Below are 14,287 nucleotides of genomic sequence, written 5' to 3'. Positions count from 1 at the left end.
TTTTTCAGGTTCCTTTTCGCTTGTGCAGTTTTCCACCGGCCGGTAGAGGGAGGGGAGGGAGCCCAGAAACATTCACTCCAGCAGTCTTCACAGAACAGTTTTGACACAAGCCCTCCAGCAAATTGTTCAAGCAAATGTTGGAAGGTGGGTGTTGTATAAATGATCTACAAATACAGAAAAAAGGAAACAATATAAATGTCCAAGAGTAAGGAACTTTAAATAAAATATGGTACTTCCATGCTATGGGAACTATGTGGTCTGCAAAACAGATACCTTTTATTTATACACGGTGCTATGGAAAGCAATCCTTGATAGACTTTTGAATCATCAACAAAACACTTATATAGAAATATTGCAGACTTACATTAGAAATATCCATAGATGTAGGAGTGTAAGAACAGATTAAAACAATGTTCACTTCTTTTTTTTTTTTTCAAATGAGTAATTTTTTGTTTGTTTGTTTGTTTTTAATTCATGAGAGACACACACAGAGAGAGGGAGAGACACACGCAGAGGGAGAAGCAGGCTCCATGCAGGGAGCCCGATGTGGGACTTGATCCCAGGACTCCAGGATCAGGCCCCAAGCCAAAGGCAGACGCTCAACCGCTGAGCCACCCAGGGATCCCCAACAATGATTACTTTTTAAAAATTTTTTTTATTTATTTATGATAGAGAGAGAGGCAGAGACAGAAGCAGGCTCCATGCACCGGGAGCCCAAGGTGGGATTCAATCCCGGGTCTCCAGGATCGCGCCCTGGAGGCAAGGCGCCAAACCGCTGCGCCACCCAGGGATCCCCAATGCTCACTTCTGAATGGCCTTATTAGAAATATTTTTTACCTCCTGTTTTCTTTGCCTTCAGTTAGTCGATACTGTGCCGGGCACAAATCCAGGTGCTAGGAGTAGGGCAGTGAAAACACTGACCTCACGGAGCTTATAGTCCAGTACTAGGGGACAAATCTTACACAAGGATGTCAGGTAATGATGGAGAAATAAGGCACAAGCATGACGGGGGTGCTGTTTACATAGGGTTAGCGAAAACCAATTGGAGGGAGCGACGTTTGAGCAGATCGAGGGTGTTAGCCTTGTGGGTATAGACAGCTTCATCATTTTCCACAGTTTACTCGTTTTTTTTTTTTCTCCACTAGGCATGCAATGCTTGCATAATCAAAACAAATCACGAGAGCTCTTGGTTTCAGGAATGGATCCGGAGTCTCAGATCCGCAAGTAGAGAGGCAGAGTGTGGGTGCAAGTACAAATGCCTGGGAAGGAGAACCCAGAGCTGCCCAGCCGCAGGGACCCCGCAGTCCCGCAGACGAGGCTGCCGGTGGGAGAGCGGGGTGCGCCCCGGGGTCAGGGTATCCGCGGGCCGTGTCTTGCCGCACGACCCCGGCCAGCGCTGCGCTCGGCGGCGTAGAAGGGAGGCTCCGCGACCCTCACTGGACTGCATTTCCCAGGAAGCTCCGAGCCCCGCTAGGAGCCGCTAGGGACTTCGGCGAGGGCGGGACCTAGGAGGCTAGAAAGGAGTCTCCCGGGCCCGAGCCGCGCCGGCCTCTGGTCTTCCTCCCTCCACCCATTCGAAGGCAGAGTCCGCTTTCAGCGGATCTCTTCCGGCGGATCGGGCAGTCTACTCGTGGCTGGGCCAGACACCGTCTCGGCCCACTCGGCCAACCTCCGCTTGGCCTTTTCGCCTGTCACCCGCCAGGAAGGCGGAGAAATCTGAAAGATCGAAGTCCAGACGCAGAAATCAGCTCGGGGTCACAGGTGTGGAAGCGCGGGGAGCCGCTGCCTCTTGATTGGCCAACTCTGGGGATTCTCCTCGTTCATTGGCTATTCCTCGGACTCAGTGGGCAGCGGCCTTCTGGGGCATGTAGTGCGAGTGCTGGCTGCGGCGCATGCGCCGTGCTGTTTCCCGGCGAGCCCCGCGCGGACTTCCGGCGCAGGGACCTGGTGGCGGAACCAGGAACGCCTGGGCTGCTGTGGGCGGTGTGTATCCCGGGGGCGGGACCGGCGACGCGGGCCGCCGAGCTCTGCTCTCGAGCGCGGGGCTCCCGGCGTCCGCAGAAGGCGCCCGGAGACAGAGGCCGGGGGAGGGGGGGGCCGCGCGCTGCTGGGAAGCGCCGCGGGTGGGGCGCCTGCGCTCGCCCAGCCCGCGCGCCGCCGCCTCTCAGCTGCGCGCAGGCGAGGCTGCTGGGGTCGGAGCGCCGGGCTCCGGACAGGTCCGCCGTCCCGCCCGCCGCGTCCTGCCGAGCGACCCTGGTGAGTCCCCGGCCCTCTCCGAGCGGAGCCTTCTCCTCGGTCACTGGAGGATGAGAACGGAGCGCGTACCTTTCGGGGGTGTTGTGAGGCGTGGAAGAATAAAGTAAAGCAGGTGCTTAGCGCGTGGGAGAGAAGGACTGCAAACCAACCCGGTGCCTCACCCAGGTACCTGTTAACCTGGAGCGCGTCCACCCCGTGGAGTCTCCCAGAGCGGCCAATGAAGAAGCATTGTTAGGCAGAAAAGCAAGATACAAAATAGTGCGTGCAGGAGGAGGACCTCATTTACGTAAAACACACAAAAACACTTGGTTTTCCCCGTTTTTGTAGATAAATTTTCAGTAAATGGACAGGGAAAAGTCCAGGAGGTCACATGTCCTACTGTTCACGGGAGGTTGCAACTGCATTTGGAAGGGGGTTTCTATTTTACGTGTTTCTGTATTGTTTAAATCCTCTCACCTTATTAAAATTATAATGCTCTATGTCACTTTTTGTTGGAAATAAAGAGCAATTAAAGGAAATTTCAAAATACATGCTTTTCAGGACTATTGTAAGGAGTAGCAACGTAGGGTATAAGTGTGTCATTCATACCTACCTGTGGATAAATGGCTTAGCTGGTGTCTGTGAGCTCTTTGCTGACACCCCAGGGCCAAGATGTGTTTTGGAATTCCGAAATTTTCTAACTTGAAGAAGCTAATACAGCACACGTGGCATATCGAGTGACCCCACCAGCAGAATCTGCAGCAGTTCTCAGTAATCAAATGTATTAATTAAACTTTTTATTGAAGTGTAGTGCACATACAGAAATACACATGGTAAGTATAGCTCGGTGAATATTTCCAAACAGAAGAAACACATAAAAGTTTTTGCTGTAAAACATATGAACATGAAATTAAATGAGATAGTGGAGATCATAAATATGCTCACATCAGTAGGCCAGGGAGTAAATATGCCTACATCAGTAGGCCAGGGAGTAAAAACCTGGGAGTTTTGGATTTCAGAGCTGAGGATAAAGGGCTGTAGCTGGTGTGGGTAAAGAGCTTGTCATAGGAGTGAGGCATTATGGGAGAGCCTAAAAAGACTTCAGGGCCAAGAAAGGACAGGAGCAGGCTGGCTGGTGTTTGTTCATGTACTGCCCCCCCTCCTGCTTTTTGCTCTTTCCCCAGGAATGCGTGTCCAGATGCCCACCCAGCTGCCACAGGGGATCCCTCTGGGAGACTGAAGGACTGGCTCCCAGGCCCGGTGAGGCCAAGCAGTCCTGAGCTTTAGGCCAGGGGAATGGCAGCCCCCCCGGAGTCTCAGGAGGAGGCCCCTGGGGAGGGAGCAGGTCTGCTGATCGTGAAGGTGGAAGATTCTTCCTGGGAACAGGACTCTGCCCATCAAGAAGACAGCAGGGATTCTGAGGCCTGCCGCCAGCGCTTTCGGCATTTCTGCTATAGGGACGTGGGTGGACCCCACGAGGCCTTCAGCCAGCTCTGGGAGCTCTGCTGCCGCTGGCTGCGGCCGGAGCTTCACACCAAGGAGCAGATCCTGGAGCTGCTGGTGCTGGAGCAGTTCCTGAGCGTGCTGCCTGGAGATGTCCAGGACTGGGTGCGGGAGCGGAGTCCGGGGAGTGGCGAGGAAGCCGTCGCCCTGGTGGAGGTCCTGCAGAAGCAGCCAGTGAAAGCTCAGTGGCAGGTGAGGAGCCCCTCCCACACCCGGTGGCACCTGGGTGGCACCTGGCTGAGGAGCGGTGGCCGTCTCCATAGAAACAAGTCCTCCAGGGATGGTGGGATGCAGGGCCACAAGGAGCATCAACAGGAGCACATCATGACAGGTGTTGCCTTTCTGAGCGACCCTGTCCAAGTGACTCTGGTTTCTTTTTGGAAAGGCCTTGGAGGGTGGCAGCAGGACCAAAGTAGGCATGCTCCAGAAAGGCACTTTTAGCGCCACACAGCTTCTGCAAATATTTTTTTTATGTTCTGCTGTAGACCAGGCCCTGGGGATACAATGATATGTGTAATAAGAGCAGCAGAGTGGGTGTGAGAAGGTAGCTGTCCACGGGAACCCTGTTCTCGGGGCACTGGATTCTTGACACTTGGGGAGGTGCTAACGAGCGGCTGGCGTGTGGAGGTCTGCCCTTGGCATGGAGGTCTGTCCCCACACGCTCTTACTAAGTGGCTCTGTGATTTTGGCCTTTGGGATCTGTTCCTGCCTCATGCTTGATCAGGGACTATCCTTGGGCACATGGCACTGCCTGGTGTCACATTCTCGGGATTTTTCTGGGACCCCATGTTCTCCTTCCCCACCCCCCTACATCCTGAGGGACGTGTCCTGTGTCTCCTTCCCAGGGATTAAGCTCTGTCTCCCCCATCTGGTCTCGGTGCTGATGAGCATGTTGTGGTTCCTGCACAGGAAGTACCCTCAGAGGAGGTGGAACCTGAGGCTACAGTCCAGGGATCCCAGGCCAAGGGGCTTCCCATGAAGGTGGGGGCACGGAGCTGGCCACCTGTACCTTGGGAGCAGCACAGCCCTGGTGGTGAGTAAGCTTGTAGGCCACAATCACTGGGCAGAGGCCTGGTTCCTTCCTGGGCATTGCCCTGTAGTAGGAAGGCCATGTGTGTTCTAAGAAGCCTAGGAATGTGTGTGTGTGTGCGCACGTGTGAGGTCTCACTCCTGGCCTGGGCTGGCCTCTGTGAGGCTCTGTTCTTTTCCCTCAGCCCTGCTTCCTGCTCTTAAAGAGGGGAGTGCCAGAGGGCCAACAGATACCTGCTTTGCCTCCAAGGTCCACGTGAGTTACAGTCCACTTGTCCCCTCCGGGCCATCGGAGCTGTTGAGTCCCACAAATGGACCTTGTCTTTTCATCAAGAAAAGTGCCTTTTCCACCCACCCTGGTCCTGCCTGAACCCATCCTGGTCTCCATCCCAGCCCCCTCTTCCTACCCATGGCTGCCTGGGGGAGTCCAGAGTGGCAGTCCTGAGCCAGGTCATTGTTTTTTTTAACCCCATTCTAGGGACCTGTGACATTTGGAGACATTCCTTTCTATTTCTCCCGGGAAGAATGGGGATCTCTGGACCCTGCCCAGAGGGAACTCTTCTGGGACATAAAGCGAGAGAACTCCCGGAATGTCACCCTGGGTAAGCAGTGGGTGCAGACAGGACCCTTGGGGGTCCCAGTGACAGAGGGTGGGCTCAGGCAGGCCGTACACCGAGTCTTCCTACCCCCTACTTAGGTGGCTCAGAAGTAGGCTTTCACTGGGTCTTTTCAAGAGCCCTGGATGATTTTTCTTTGGGTTAATGTTCGTTTGTCTTTGCCCATAAGAGTGTGTTACCATATCATGGGCGCTTGCAACGTGCCAGCACCGTGCTGAGCTCGCAAACGGGCATCTTCTTGTGATTCTCACAACCTGCTGCATAGAAGGGTTGTCCCCGTTCACAGACAAGAGATCAGAAACTCAGAGGGGTCAATGGACACTGGAGGGGCTGAGCCAGGACTCTGTCTAGACAGTGGTTGTGAGGAGAGGTGCTGACAGTGAGAACACCTGCTGTCTGTGCACTGAGGCCTGGGCCCTGCTCTTCGGAGGCCACTCCACTCTAGAGCCTCTCTGAGCACCCATTTGGAGATTGTCTTATTTAATCTGCATGACCCAGTGGGAGGGCTAGGATCCTTCCCTGTCCAAATGTGCCCTTGAGTTTAGGGGACAAGAGCTTGTGGGGTGAGAATAGCCACAGAGGCTGAACCCATGTGGGTTCTCGGTTTTGTGTAAGAAATACTGGGAGTTTGGCTACTTTATGAACTACCTGAATGTGTTCCTCTTTGGACTTTGAATAGCCAAGGTTCAGAGGGTGGGACATTGGGTGCCAGTGTGGCCCCACCATGGGTGGGGGAGGGTTAGGTGTATCATTAGTGCCTGTGGGGCAGGATCGGCCCAGCTGGACCCCTTGCCACTGCCTCTGAAGTGGTGCTCTGCTGGCATTTTATCACATCCCTGTTTTACGGATAAGGAAACTGAGGCTGGGGTGTGTGCAGCTCAGGGCTTTCGGAACCTGAGTCTTTTTTTCTGCCTCGCCCCAGCTCTGGTCCCAGAACCCAGTGGAACTGAAGAGGCCGCCCCCTCTCGGCTTGCAGGTTTGGGGCTCAAGAGCCAAGGCCAGCAGGCTGGGCTGGAGGAGACAGCGGCATCTGCAGGCCAGGCCGGCAGCAGCGGCAGTGGCGGTGGGCGCGGGGACGTGACTGTGTCCTGGAGCCCCAAGGAGCAGCCGGAGGCCTGGGAGGGTGAAGCCCGGCCGGGGGCGCCCCTGGCCCGTGCTGCGGGGGCACGGAGGGGGCGGCCGCCAACCCTCCGGCGACAGCTGCGGGACCTGGCAGCGGAGAAGCCACACAGCTGCGGCCAGTGTGGCAAGCGCTTCCGCTGGGGCTCGGACCTGGCACGCCACCAGCGCACACACACGGGCGAAAAGCCTCACAAGTGCCAGGAGTGCGGGAAGAGCTTCCGCAGCTCCTCGGACCTGGTGCGCCACCAGGGCGTGCACACGGGCCAGAAGCCCTTCTCCTGCTCACAGTGCGGCAAGAGCTTCAGCCGCAGCGCCTACCTGGCCGACCACCAGCGCATCCACACGGGCGAGAAGCCCTTCGGCTGCAGTGAGTGTGGCAAGAGCTTCTCGCTGCGCTCCTACCTGCTGGACCACCGGCGGGTACACACGGGCGAGCGGCCCTTCGGCTGCGGCGAGTGCGACAAGAGCTTCAAGCAGCGCGCCCACCTCATCGCCCACCAGAGCCTGCACGCCAAGATGGCCCAGCCTGTGGGCTGAGGGCTGGCAAGGGCCCTGCGGCCCACAGGGGTGCTAGGCTAGGCTTGGGTCACCTCAGGGCGCTGCGGCCGCTAGCTTCCATCCCGGCTGCCTGCCCGCCTGCACCCATGCCTGGCACACACTCCAGAGTGGAAAGCCCCAACCACCTCGTGGCCATTCCTCTTCTGGCTTCATGAAGCCCCAGCACATTCCTGGCCCATGGCCTCTGCGTGGGAGGAAGGCTGGGGCACCAGGTTGGGGTGAGGACTCTGGCAGGACTGGGGTCCCCTGCCCCCAGCCTTGCTTGGCTCCTCTGCTCCCTGCCTGCCCTGTGGGCTGAGTCTGTGGGCCTGGCCCTCTGCCCTGCCAAGCTGTGCCTTCTGGTGGGTGTAGAGGACGGGCCTTGACCTGCAGGTTGCTGCTGGGCCCTGGGAGGGACAGCCCATCTCTGTGAGGATCTGGGTCCTTGGTGTGGCCACCGGGGCTTTCCGTCCACATCCCCTCCCATTTCCAGGCCATGACCACTTTGCCCCGTCTGGAGACGTGGAAACTGCCTAACTCTGCTCTTAGCTGACTTTCCCCCAAGTTAGTCCCAAAGAGCAGCCCCCTACTGATCTGGTGATGGTGGTGGTAGCTCTGGGGACTGGAGTCCGACACCGAAGACCAAGGGCAGGGCTGGCAGAGGCTGGCTGCTCCCTGGGGCTCCTCTCTCCAGAGGTGTGGGGTTTGTGATACTTAACACTAGCACTCTGTCAGCGGTTAGTCGCTGGTTCCTTAAGCACTGCATTCCACGGTGCTCTCTGCGTTGCCGGCAGATTGACATCCCCAGGGACAGACCACAGGCTCTCCCGAGGAGCTCCGCCCTGCTGGTCTCAAAAGGGCAGCAGAGGACTTTGAATAAATATGGAAACTTCCTCTGGGCTGTGCTGTTGTTTATGTGGTTGCTGGGTCAGGGCCCTGGTATTCAGACCTCTCTGCCTCCTGGTTCAGTAGTCCTGGTGGCACTGGTGCTGGGTGGTCACCAGGTGGAGCCACATTCTTGGCTTCCAGGTTGGCTGGGCCCCTAAGGACAGCCGGGAGTCTCAGGACTCTCATCTGCTTATGTCAGCCAGTGCCTGCCCGGGCTGGGGCAGCCCATACCACCCCAGCAGGGCAGCGGGGAGCTGAGCAGGCCTGCGCCAGGCCACCTCCTTTCTCCTTGTTGGTGCCGTGAAGAAACAGGCTTGGGTGTGGTGTGACTGGCTGGGGGCAGTATGCTCTTGCTGTTCACGGGGATACAGAACTCTAAGCTGGTGCCTGCATTCAGATCCCTCCGTGGAAGAGGACTGCTGGGTCAGCGTGGGCCCTGCCCCATACCCCACACAGCCCTTGACCTCTGACCCCCACCCAGCCGAGGCCCCAGCCTAGAGCCTGCACAGAACTGGTGGGTGCATGGGCACAGTTTGCCTGGTAGTGGCCTCTGCGGGCCGCCTACAGGGTGGTGGGGGCAGACTGACAGAATGTTCTGTCCCTTGGTCTGTGTGCCAGCCCCGCTGGCCCCAGGGCCCTTCCTCAGCCAGCCCCCCATTTAACACTTGCTTCATTCTGAGCTCCCTTCGATGGGTCTCATTTCCGGAATGAAACACCTGGGGTCCCATTGTGGACAGGTGACTCCAGTTGGGGATTTCCACCTCGGAGGCAGCACCCTTCACCGCCCCTCGTACCTGTAAGCGCCAGGCTGCAGTGTGCACAGGTGTGGGTGCTGTGCATGAGTGGGTAGGGGATGGGAGCAGGGACTTTTGGTGCTGGTGGCCGGCTCAGAAGGGAGACACTGCTGTATAACTAGATCAGATAGGAGGTGGCCCAGGAGCTAAGAATAGGATTGGGCATAGGCTCCTGGCTCAGGTGGGGGCGTGCTGATGTCAGCCAGGAAGTAGCCCGCTGGAGCCAGAACAGGGCAGGGACAGGGGCAGTGGGGCCCAAGACCCAGGCTTCCAGGGAAGGAGCAGAGTCCAGCTCGGCTCATAAACAGAGCTGATAGGACAGGCCTCAGGGAAACGGCAAGTACTGGGACCCGGGGCATTGGTGCCGGGGTCAGGGGTTAAGCTCTGTGCTCAAAATGAAGCCCCCACCCGGCCCCCATGGCCTTCCTGGTGGCTGGGACCCTGTAGGTGGCCTCGCTGTTGGCAGATGCCTGACAGAGTCTGGAAAGAAAGGTACTAGGAGGCCCCGCGTGGCCCCGCCCACTCCTGGGTCTCAGGGGAGCCCCTCCGCAGCCCACTCTGGCCTTGCCTCCCCAGGGGAAGTACAGCTTGCAGGGTCCCAGGGTGGCCATGACGCTCAGCACCCCTGAGGTGTCAGCCTCTACCGTGGCTGTCCTGGAGGCCGTGTTCCAGACCCTGGGCTTCAAGCGCTGCCAGAGGACCGAGGCCTCTGTCCAGGTGGGTCCTCACCTGTCTCCCACCCATCCACCCTCAGCCCGCACCCACCTCGAGCCCCACCCTCGGGCTTCCCTGGACTCAGCCCTGGCCTTTGCTCTTGCCCTAGGGCTTCCTCGGGGAGCTGGCTGGGTTCCGGGAGCAGCTGGACGGCCTCAGGGGCCCTGTGGGCTGTGCCCTAGTGGCTCTGCTGGCCCCCCCGTGGGCAGCTGGGGCAGCCCCAGCAGCTGGTCCGGGAGCTGAGCCGCTAGGGCCCTGTAGGGCGCTGTAGGGCCCTGTGGGGCCGCCCCAAGGTTTTCCTGCTGCTCTCGAGTGCTCCTGGGGGTGAGTGGCCCAGGGAGACTGGGGGTGGGACGGTGCGAAGCAGGGTGGGGGCGGCGGGGGCTACCAGCTGCCTCCGGCCCACATGCTGGTCCCCCCGCAGGCGCCGCGGAGCCTTCCTCACGGGCCTGAGCCGGCTCTGCGGCCGCTGTCGGCTCTGGTCCCTGCTGCAGTTGCTGACAGAGGTGGGGGCCCAGACGGGACGTCCCTGGGCCGGGGGCCAGCCGGCCCCTTGCCCTGGCTCTGCTGTGCTCTCCTGAGCCTGTTCGGCAGATTCCCATGCCTCCCCCCACAACCCACTCAGGATCCCCCAGACCCTCCACACTGCTCCTCAGCTCCGTGCGTTGCCCACGCTGCTCCGTCTGTTTGGCCCGCCCTCCTGTTGTCCCGGCCAGCCCCACACATTCCCTTCCAGGCTGCCAGTGATGCCCGTCCTTGGGCTCCCCGAGTCAACGCTTGTGCTTCGGCCCACCCTGTTCACACTCACACAGGCAGGGACCGTCCCGTCGGACTGCAGGTGAACGGTCCAGCTCTGGTCCGGGCTGGAGGCCCAGAGGTCTCACTGGGCAGTCGGATAGCCACTGGTGAGCCGGGGTGAAGGGTGGGCCCTGGCTCCGCCCCACAGCTTTCTGCAGCCTGCTGCCCTCCGCAGGGGGAACCTGCCCTGTGAGCCTCCCCAGACAGGCCCCAGCTGCTCTAGGGAGCGCCCCTGCTCTGGGCACACTGATCCCGAGGGTGGCGAGTGGCGTGGTTAATGGCATGGCCACTGGCCACTTCAGGACGTGCATGTCCAGGGAAGCCCATGACATTGAACCTGAGAAGGACACCCCTTCATGCTCTCCCCTTCTTTTGTCTGTCTTTTCCCTGCAATCTGGACCCCAAAGAGACTGGTAGCCATGAGCTAGCCAAGCTGTTCCCTGGATCTGGTGGCCTGTTCCCTCCCCAAACTGCACCTCCATGGAGGAGCCCCCTAGGGGTTCTCTGGTCTCCCCCCAGGTCTTCTACAGGACAGCTGAAGAGTCAGAGGCCACCTACTGCCCAGTCTTTCGGAGCTCCTTGCGGGGCACACTGTGCCTAGGGGATGTGGAACCCTGGGAGCCGCAGGTGAGGGGGACAGGGTGGGGTGAACCATGTGACAGCAGTTGCAGGTGGGACAAAGGCTCAGGGAGACCTGAGATGGGGAACATGAGGCGCTGGGAGGCTCTCAGACCACTCTGAATGCTCCTTGTCTGTAGTCGGAACCCAGCCCCAGGGCTCAGTATGACCTGTCCGGGACCAGGGCTGCCCTCCTCCTGTGGGTGATCCGCAGCCGGCCCGGGGCCCAGCACAATGTGGAGGTGCTGGGGAGCCTGTGCCAGGCCCTGAATTTCAAGATCACCCTAAGGACAAACCCTACAGCCCAGGTGAGGTGAAGGCCAGAGCTCTGGTGGTGCTCTGGAGGAAGGGCACCCCCCACCGCAGGCCTGGAGCGACTCTCGGGGCCTCTTCCCCCACCATTTGGCTTCCATCCTCCCTGCTGCATGCGGCGGGGCTCACCTCCCTGCCTCTGGAAGCCTGCTCTCCCAGAAACACTGGCTGTTGCTCCACTCCTTGGGCCAGGCCCCAGCTGGACCCTCCAGCTTTTCCTGGGAAGGTCTCAGCTTCCTTCCCAGACACCTGTTAGCTGTTTGCTTTCCCCTCGTGCCTTTTCACTTTTTGGAGCATTTTCCCTGCCCTGGCCCAGCCGCCAGAGGCTAGATCCACATTTCACCCCCAATTAGGTCATGCCAGCTCTCCTCTGTCGGCCTGAGGCTGGCAAGCGGTGGGAAGTAGGGTAGGCAGGGACTGGAGAAGCCTCCTTGGAGGGCTCTCAGGCCCTGGGGAGGCAGGAGCCTTGGCCCAGGCCTCAATTTCGTCCCCACCCCAGGCTTTCCAAGAGATGGTGCAGTTCCGAGAGTGCCTGGATGCCCTCAGCGCCCCAGTGAGCTGTGCCCTAGTGGCCCTGATGGCCCACGGGGGGTCCCAGGGGCAGCTGCTGGGGGCTGATGGCCAGGAGATACAGCCAGAGGCACTGGTGCAGGAGCTGAACCACTGCAGGGCCTTGTGGGGCTGCCCCAAGATCTTCCTGCTTCAGGCCTGCCGTGGGGGTGAGTGGGGCCCGGGACCTCCCTCCTGCCTCCTCCTGCCCTAGTTGTACACACGCAGCCCTCAGCCTCCCAGGACTTGCTGTCCACCTTCTCCGGGAAGCCTCATCGTTGGCACTTTACCTGCCCCGTCTCCTAGCCTGTCCTAGAAGTCAAGTCCACCAGCTTGAGCTTTACCCGCAGCACATGCCAATCCATGCTCTGAGTGCTTCCAGCCTGGCAGGCCTGCCCTGGAGCCCTGGGGGCTGGGCTGTGCACACCTGGGAGCACCCCCAGGTATCTGCTGAGCAGTACACACCTGCGTGTCCCCCCCCTTCCAGGGCATAGGGATGCCGGCGTGGGGCCCACAGCTCTCTCCTGGTTTCGGCGCTGGCTGTGGGCATCACCGACCACCCTGTCGCACGCCGATGTCCTTGAGATCTATGCTGATGCCCAAGGTGGGGTGTGCCTTCCTCTGGAGCCTGGGCTTGGGAGGCCTGGTGGGAGGGCTGTCTGGCGTACTTTTCCAGGGCTCTGACCTGGGGTCCTGCCGCTACCTGCATCCTCTTTGCCAAGAGGTTGGGAAGGAAAACCTTCCTACACTGCGAGGGCCTTTGAAAATCGAGGGCTTCTGGCCCTACTTGAGCCTCGAAACAACCCTGGAGGAGGAGGGTGATACAGCTTTTCTAGGGTCACACAGCTGGTAGGGGGCAGAGCTGGATTTGAGTTCTGATTTGCCTCTTCTGCTCTGGGCTCATTCCTCTGACTGCCCTGTGGGCCCCTGAGTCAGACTTGGGGGCACCCCTGGGGCTGATAGAGCCCCAGGATGCTGGGTAAATGCAGTGGATCCTTCTTGCAGGCAGCGCCTCCCGGGGCCCCACTGCCGGGAGCTCTGACCAAGCAGACATCCTGATGGTCTATGCAGCTGCCGAGGGTAAGGGAACAGCTCACCAAGGAAGCCTGCTACCTAGGGCCCTGCATCCTGGCTGGACACGGGGAGGGGCATTAGGGGCAGCCAGGGCTGGTCAGGGGGGCAGGGGGGCAGCAGCCCAGTTGCAATTCAGCCATCCTCCTTCCACGTTTATCATTTATAATCATAGTAACCACGGGGAGCTCATGGGGGCGGCCCGTGCCGAGCACTGGAATTTCCATGGGGGATCTGCCTCAGGCCCTGCTCAGAGCTCGGCACAGGGGCTTCACGGCGGGCGTGCGTCCTGTGCATTCGGACTGTGTACTCCCTAAATAGCCAGGAGGAAGTCGTTCTAGATGAAAGAAGTTCCCGCTCTTTGCGCCGTCCCCTTGCCTGACCCCTGGGGTCCTGCCTGCCGGGCCCCCTCCCACCCCTCTGCCCCCTTTGCACCAAAAAAGAGTTGCTGGGGCCTTGGAAGGCAGCCGCAGGGGCCCAAGTCTGACCTCTGCCCCATCCTCTGGCCTAGGCTGCGTAGCCTATCGCACGAGAAGGGCTCGGACTTTATCCAGACTCTGTCCGAGGTCCTCAGAGCTGACCCCGGGGGGGACCTCCTGGAGCTGCTGACCGAGGTGGGCTGGGGCTAGGGGCAGGGGCCTGGGGAGAGGGGTGGGTGGGATTCCACCCTGTGCTGGGCCGGGGCTCTGATCACCTCCCACTCGCCTGTTGGTGGGCCAGACGCACATCACCCTGCGCACCCAGCGCCCCCGCACTGGCTGGGTGACAGCCACAGCAGTTCCCAGGGCACACACTCCCCGGGGAGGAGGAGCGCCCCCCTCCAGGGCCACTCAGGGCTGCAGTCAGGAGCAGTGACCCAGCAGGGGCTGTGGGCCACAGGCTCTACAGTAAGAGTGGGTGGGGTTCCCTGGTTCCTGCAGGAGGATGTGACTGGCTTGCTTGAATAATTTCATGGCCTGGCAGGGAACTGAACCCCAGAGACTGAGGACAGTGAAGTGTGGCTGGTCGGACTGGGGGGGAACCAACCGGCTGGGCGGTCTCTCCTGCCATTTGGGGGCACATCTGACAGGAAGGAGCAAGGCACGCACGGGGAGGGTCGATCACGGCAAGGCAGCACTTGAAATGTTAGGCCTTACCATCCCCGGGGCCCCAGGCTGGGTGCCAAGGGACCCGGGAGTCCTGGGCACAGGCTGGGTGCGGTCCTCGAAGGTCAACCGGCGGGTCAACCGGCGGGTGTGCGAACTGGACGTGCTGGGTTCCGACTGCCCGGAGCGCCGCAAGGCTTGCCTGGAGATCCGCAGCTCGCTGCGGCGGCCGCTCTGCCTGCGGGCCTGACTGCGCGCGCTGCTCCCCGGGGGGACGCGGGGTGGGGTGCAAAGGGCGCGGCGCTCCGTCTGGGTGCACTGGCGCTCCTGCGAGGGGCGGAGGGACGGGGGAAGTCCGCACGGGCTGGGCTGGGCTGGACGTCTCGAGAGCGGGCAGCCGGGGCCCACAGCTCCG

At 60.1% G+C, this 14,287-nt stretch overlaps 2 protein-coding genes across 5 annotated transcripts; both read left to right on the top strand.

Annotated features, from left to right (window-relative positions):
• Positions 1 to 1,912: 1,912 nt before the first annotated feature.
• On the top strand, positions 1,913 to 7,936 carry ZNF213 (zinc finger protein 213). 4 transcript variants are annotated; one of them, XM_041748972.1, is made up of 6 exons: positions 1,913 to 1,983; positions 3,420 to 3,930; positions 4,648 to 4,771; positions 4,953 to 5,023; positions 5,246 to 5,369; positions 6,307 to 7,936. In XM_041748972.1, the coding sequence occupies exons 2-6, from the start codon at positions 3,532 to 3,534 to the stop codon at positions 7,041 to 7,043; spliced, it is 1,455 nt and encodes a 484-aa protein (XP_041604906.1). In that variant the 5' UTR covers positions 1,913 to 1,983; positions 3,420 to 3,531; the 3' UTR covers positions 7,044 to 7,936. The 4 variants fall into 4 exon arrangements, with proteins under 4 accessions (XP_041604906.1, XP_041604905.1, XP_041604907.1 ...); XM_041748971.1 differs by lacking the exon at positions 1,913 to 1,983 and adding an exon at positions 1,990 to 2,256; XM_041748973.1 differs by lacking the exon at positions 1,913 to 1,983 and adding an exon at positions 1,990 to 2,421 and having other exon boundaries at positions 6,361 to 7,936.
• Positions 7,937 to 8,073: 137 nt separating this feature from the next.
• Positions 8,074 to 14,122, top strand: LOC121487355 (putative caspase-16). Its single transcript, XM_041748978.1, is given in 10 exon segments — positions 8,074 to 9,217; positions 9,302 to 9,442; positions 9,549 to 9,763; positions 9,864 to 10,864; positions 11,667 to 11,886; positions 12,204 to 12,320; positions 12,722 to 12,796; positions 13,299 to 13,313; positions 13,316 to 13,401; positions 13,997 to 14,122. Coding segments are annotated over 7 exon segments (786 nt in total). The 5' UTR covers positions 8,074 to 9,217; positions 9,302 to 9,442; positions 9,549 to 9,763; positions 9,864 to 10,717.
• The last annotated feature ends 165 nt before the right edge of the window (positions 14,123 to 14,287 follow it).

This window comes from Vulpes lagopus, chromosome 3, assembly GCF_018345385.1.
Source record: "Vulpes lagopus strain Blue_001 chromosome 3, ASM1834538v1, whole genome shotgun sequence".
NCBI classification, from domain to species: Eukaryota; Metazoa; Chordata; class Mammalia; order Carnivora; family Canidae; genus Vulpes; species Vulpes lagopus.
This window is presented reverse-complemented; position numbering and strand designations above follow the sequence as displayed.

Excerpts from the sequence above, each read along its gene's own strand:
- ZNF213 (XM_041748972.1), top strand. The coding sequence starts at position 3,532 with ATGGCAGCCCCCCCGGAGTCTCAGGAGGAGGCCCCTGGGGAGGGAGCA. Across the intron at positions 5,024-5,245 it reads GCTTTGCCTCCAAGGTCCAC|GGACCTGTGACATTTGGAGA; the intron begins GTGAGTTACAGT and ends ACCCCATTCTAG. Across the intron at positions 5,370-6,306 it reads CTCCCGGAATGTCACCCTGG|CTCTGGTCCCAGAACCCAGT; the intron begins GTAAGCAGTGGG and ends GCCTCGCCCCAG.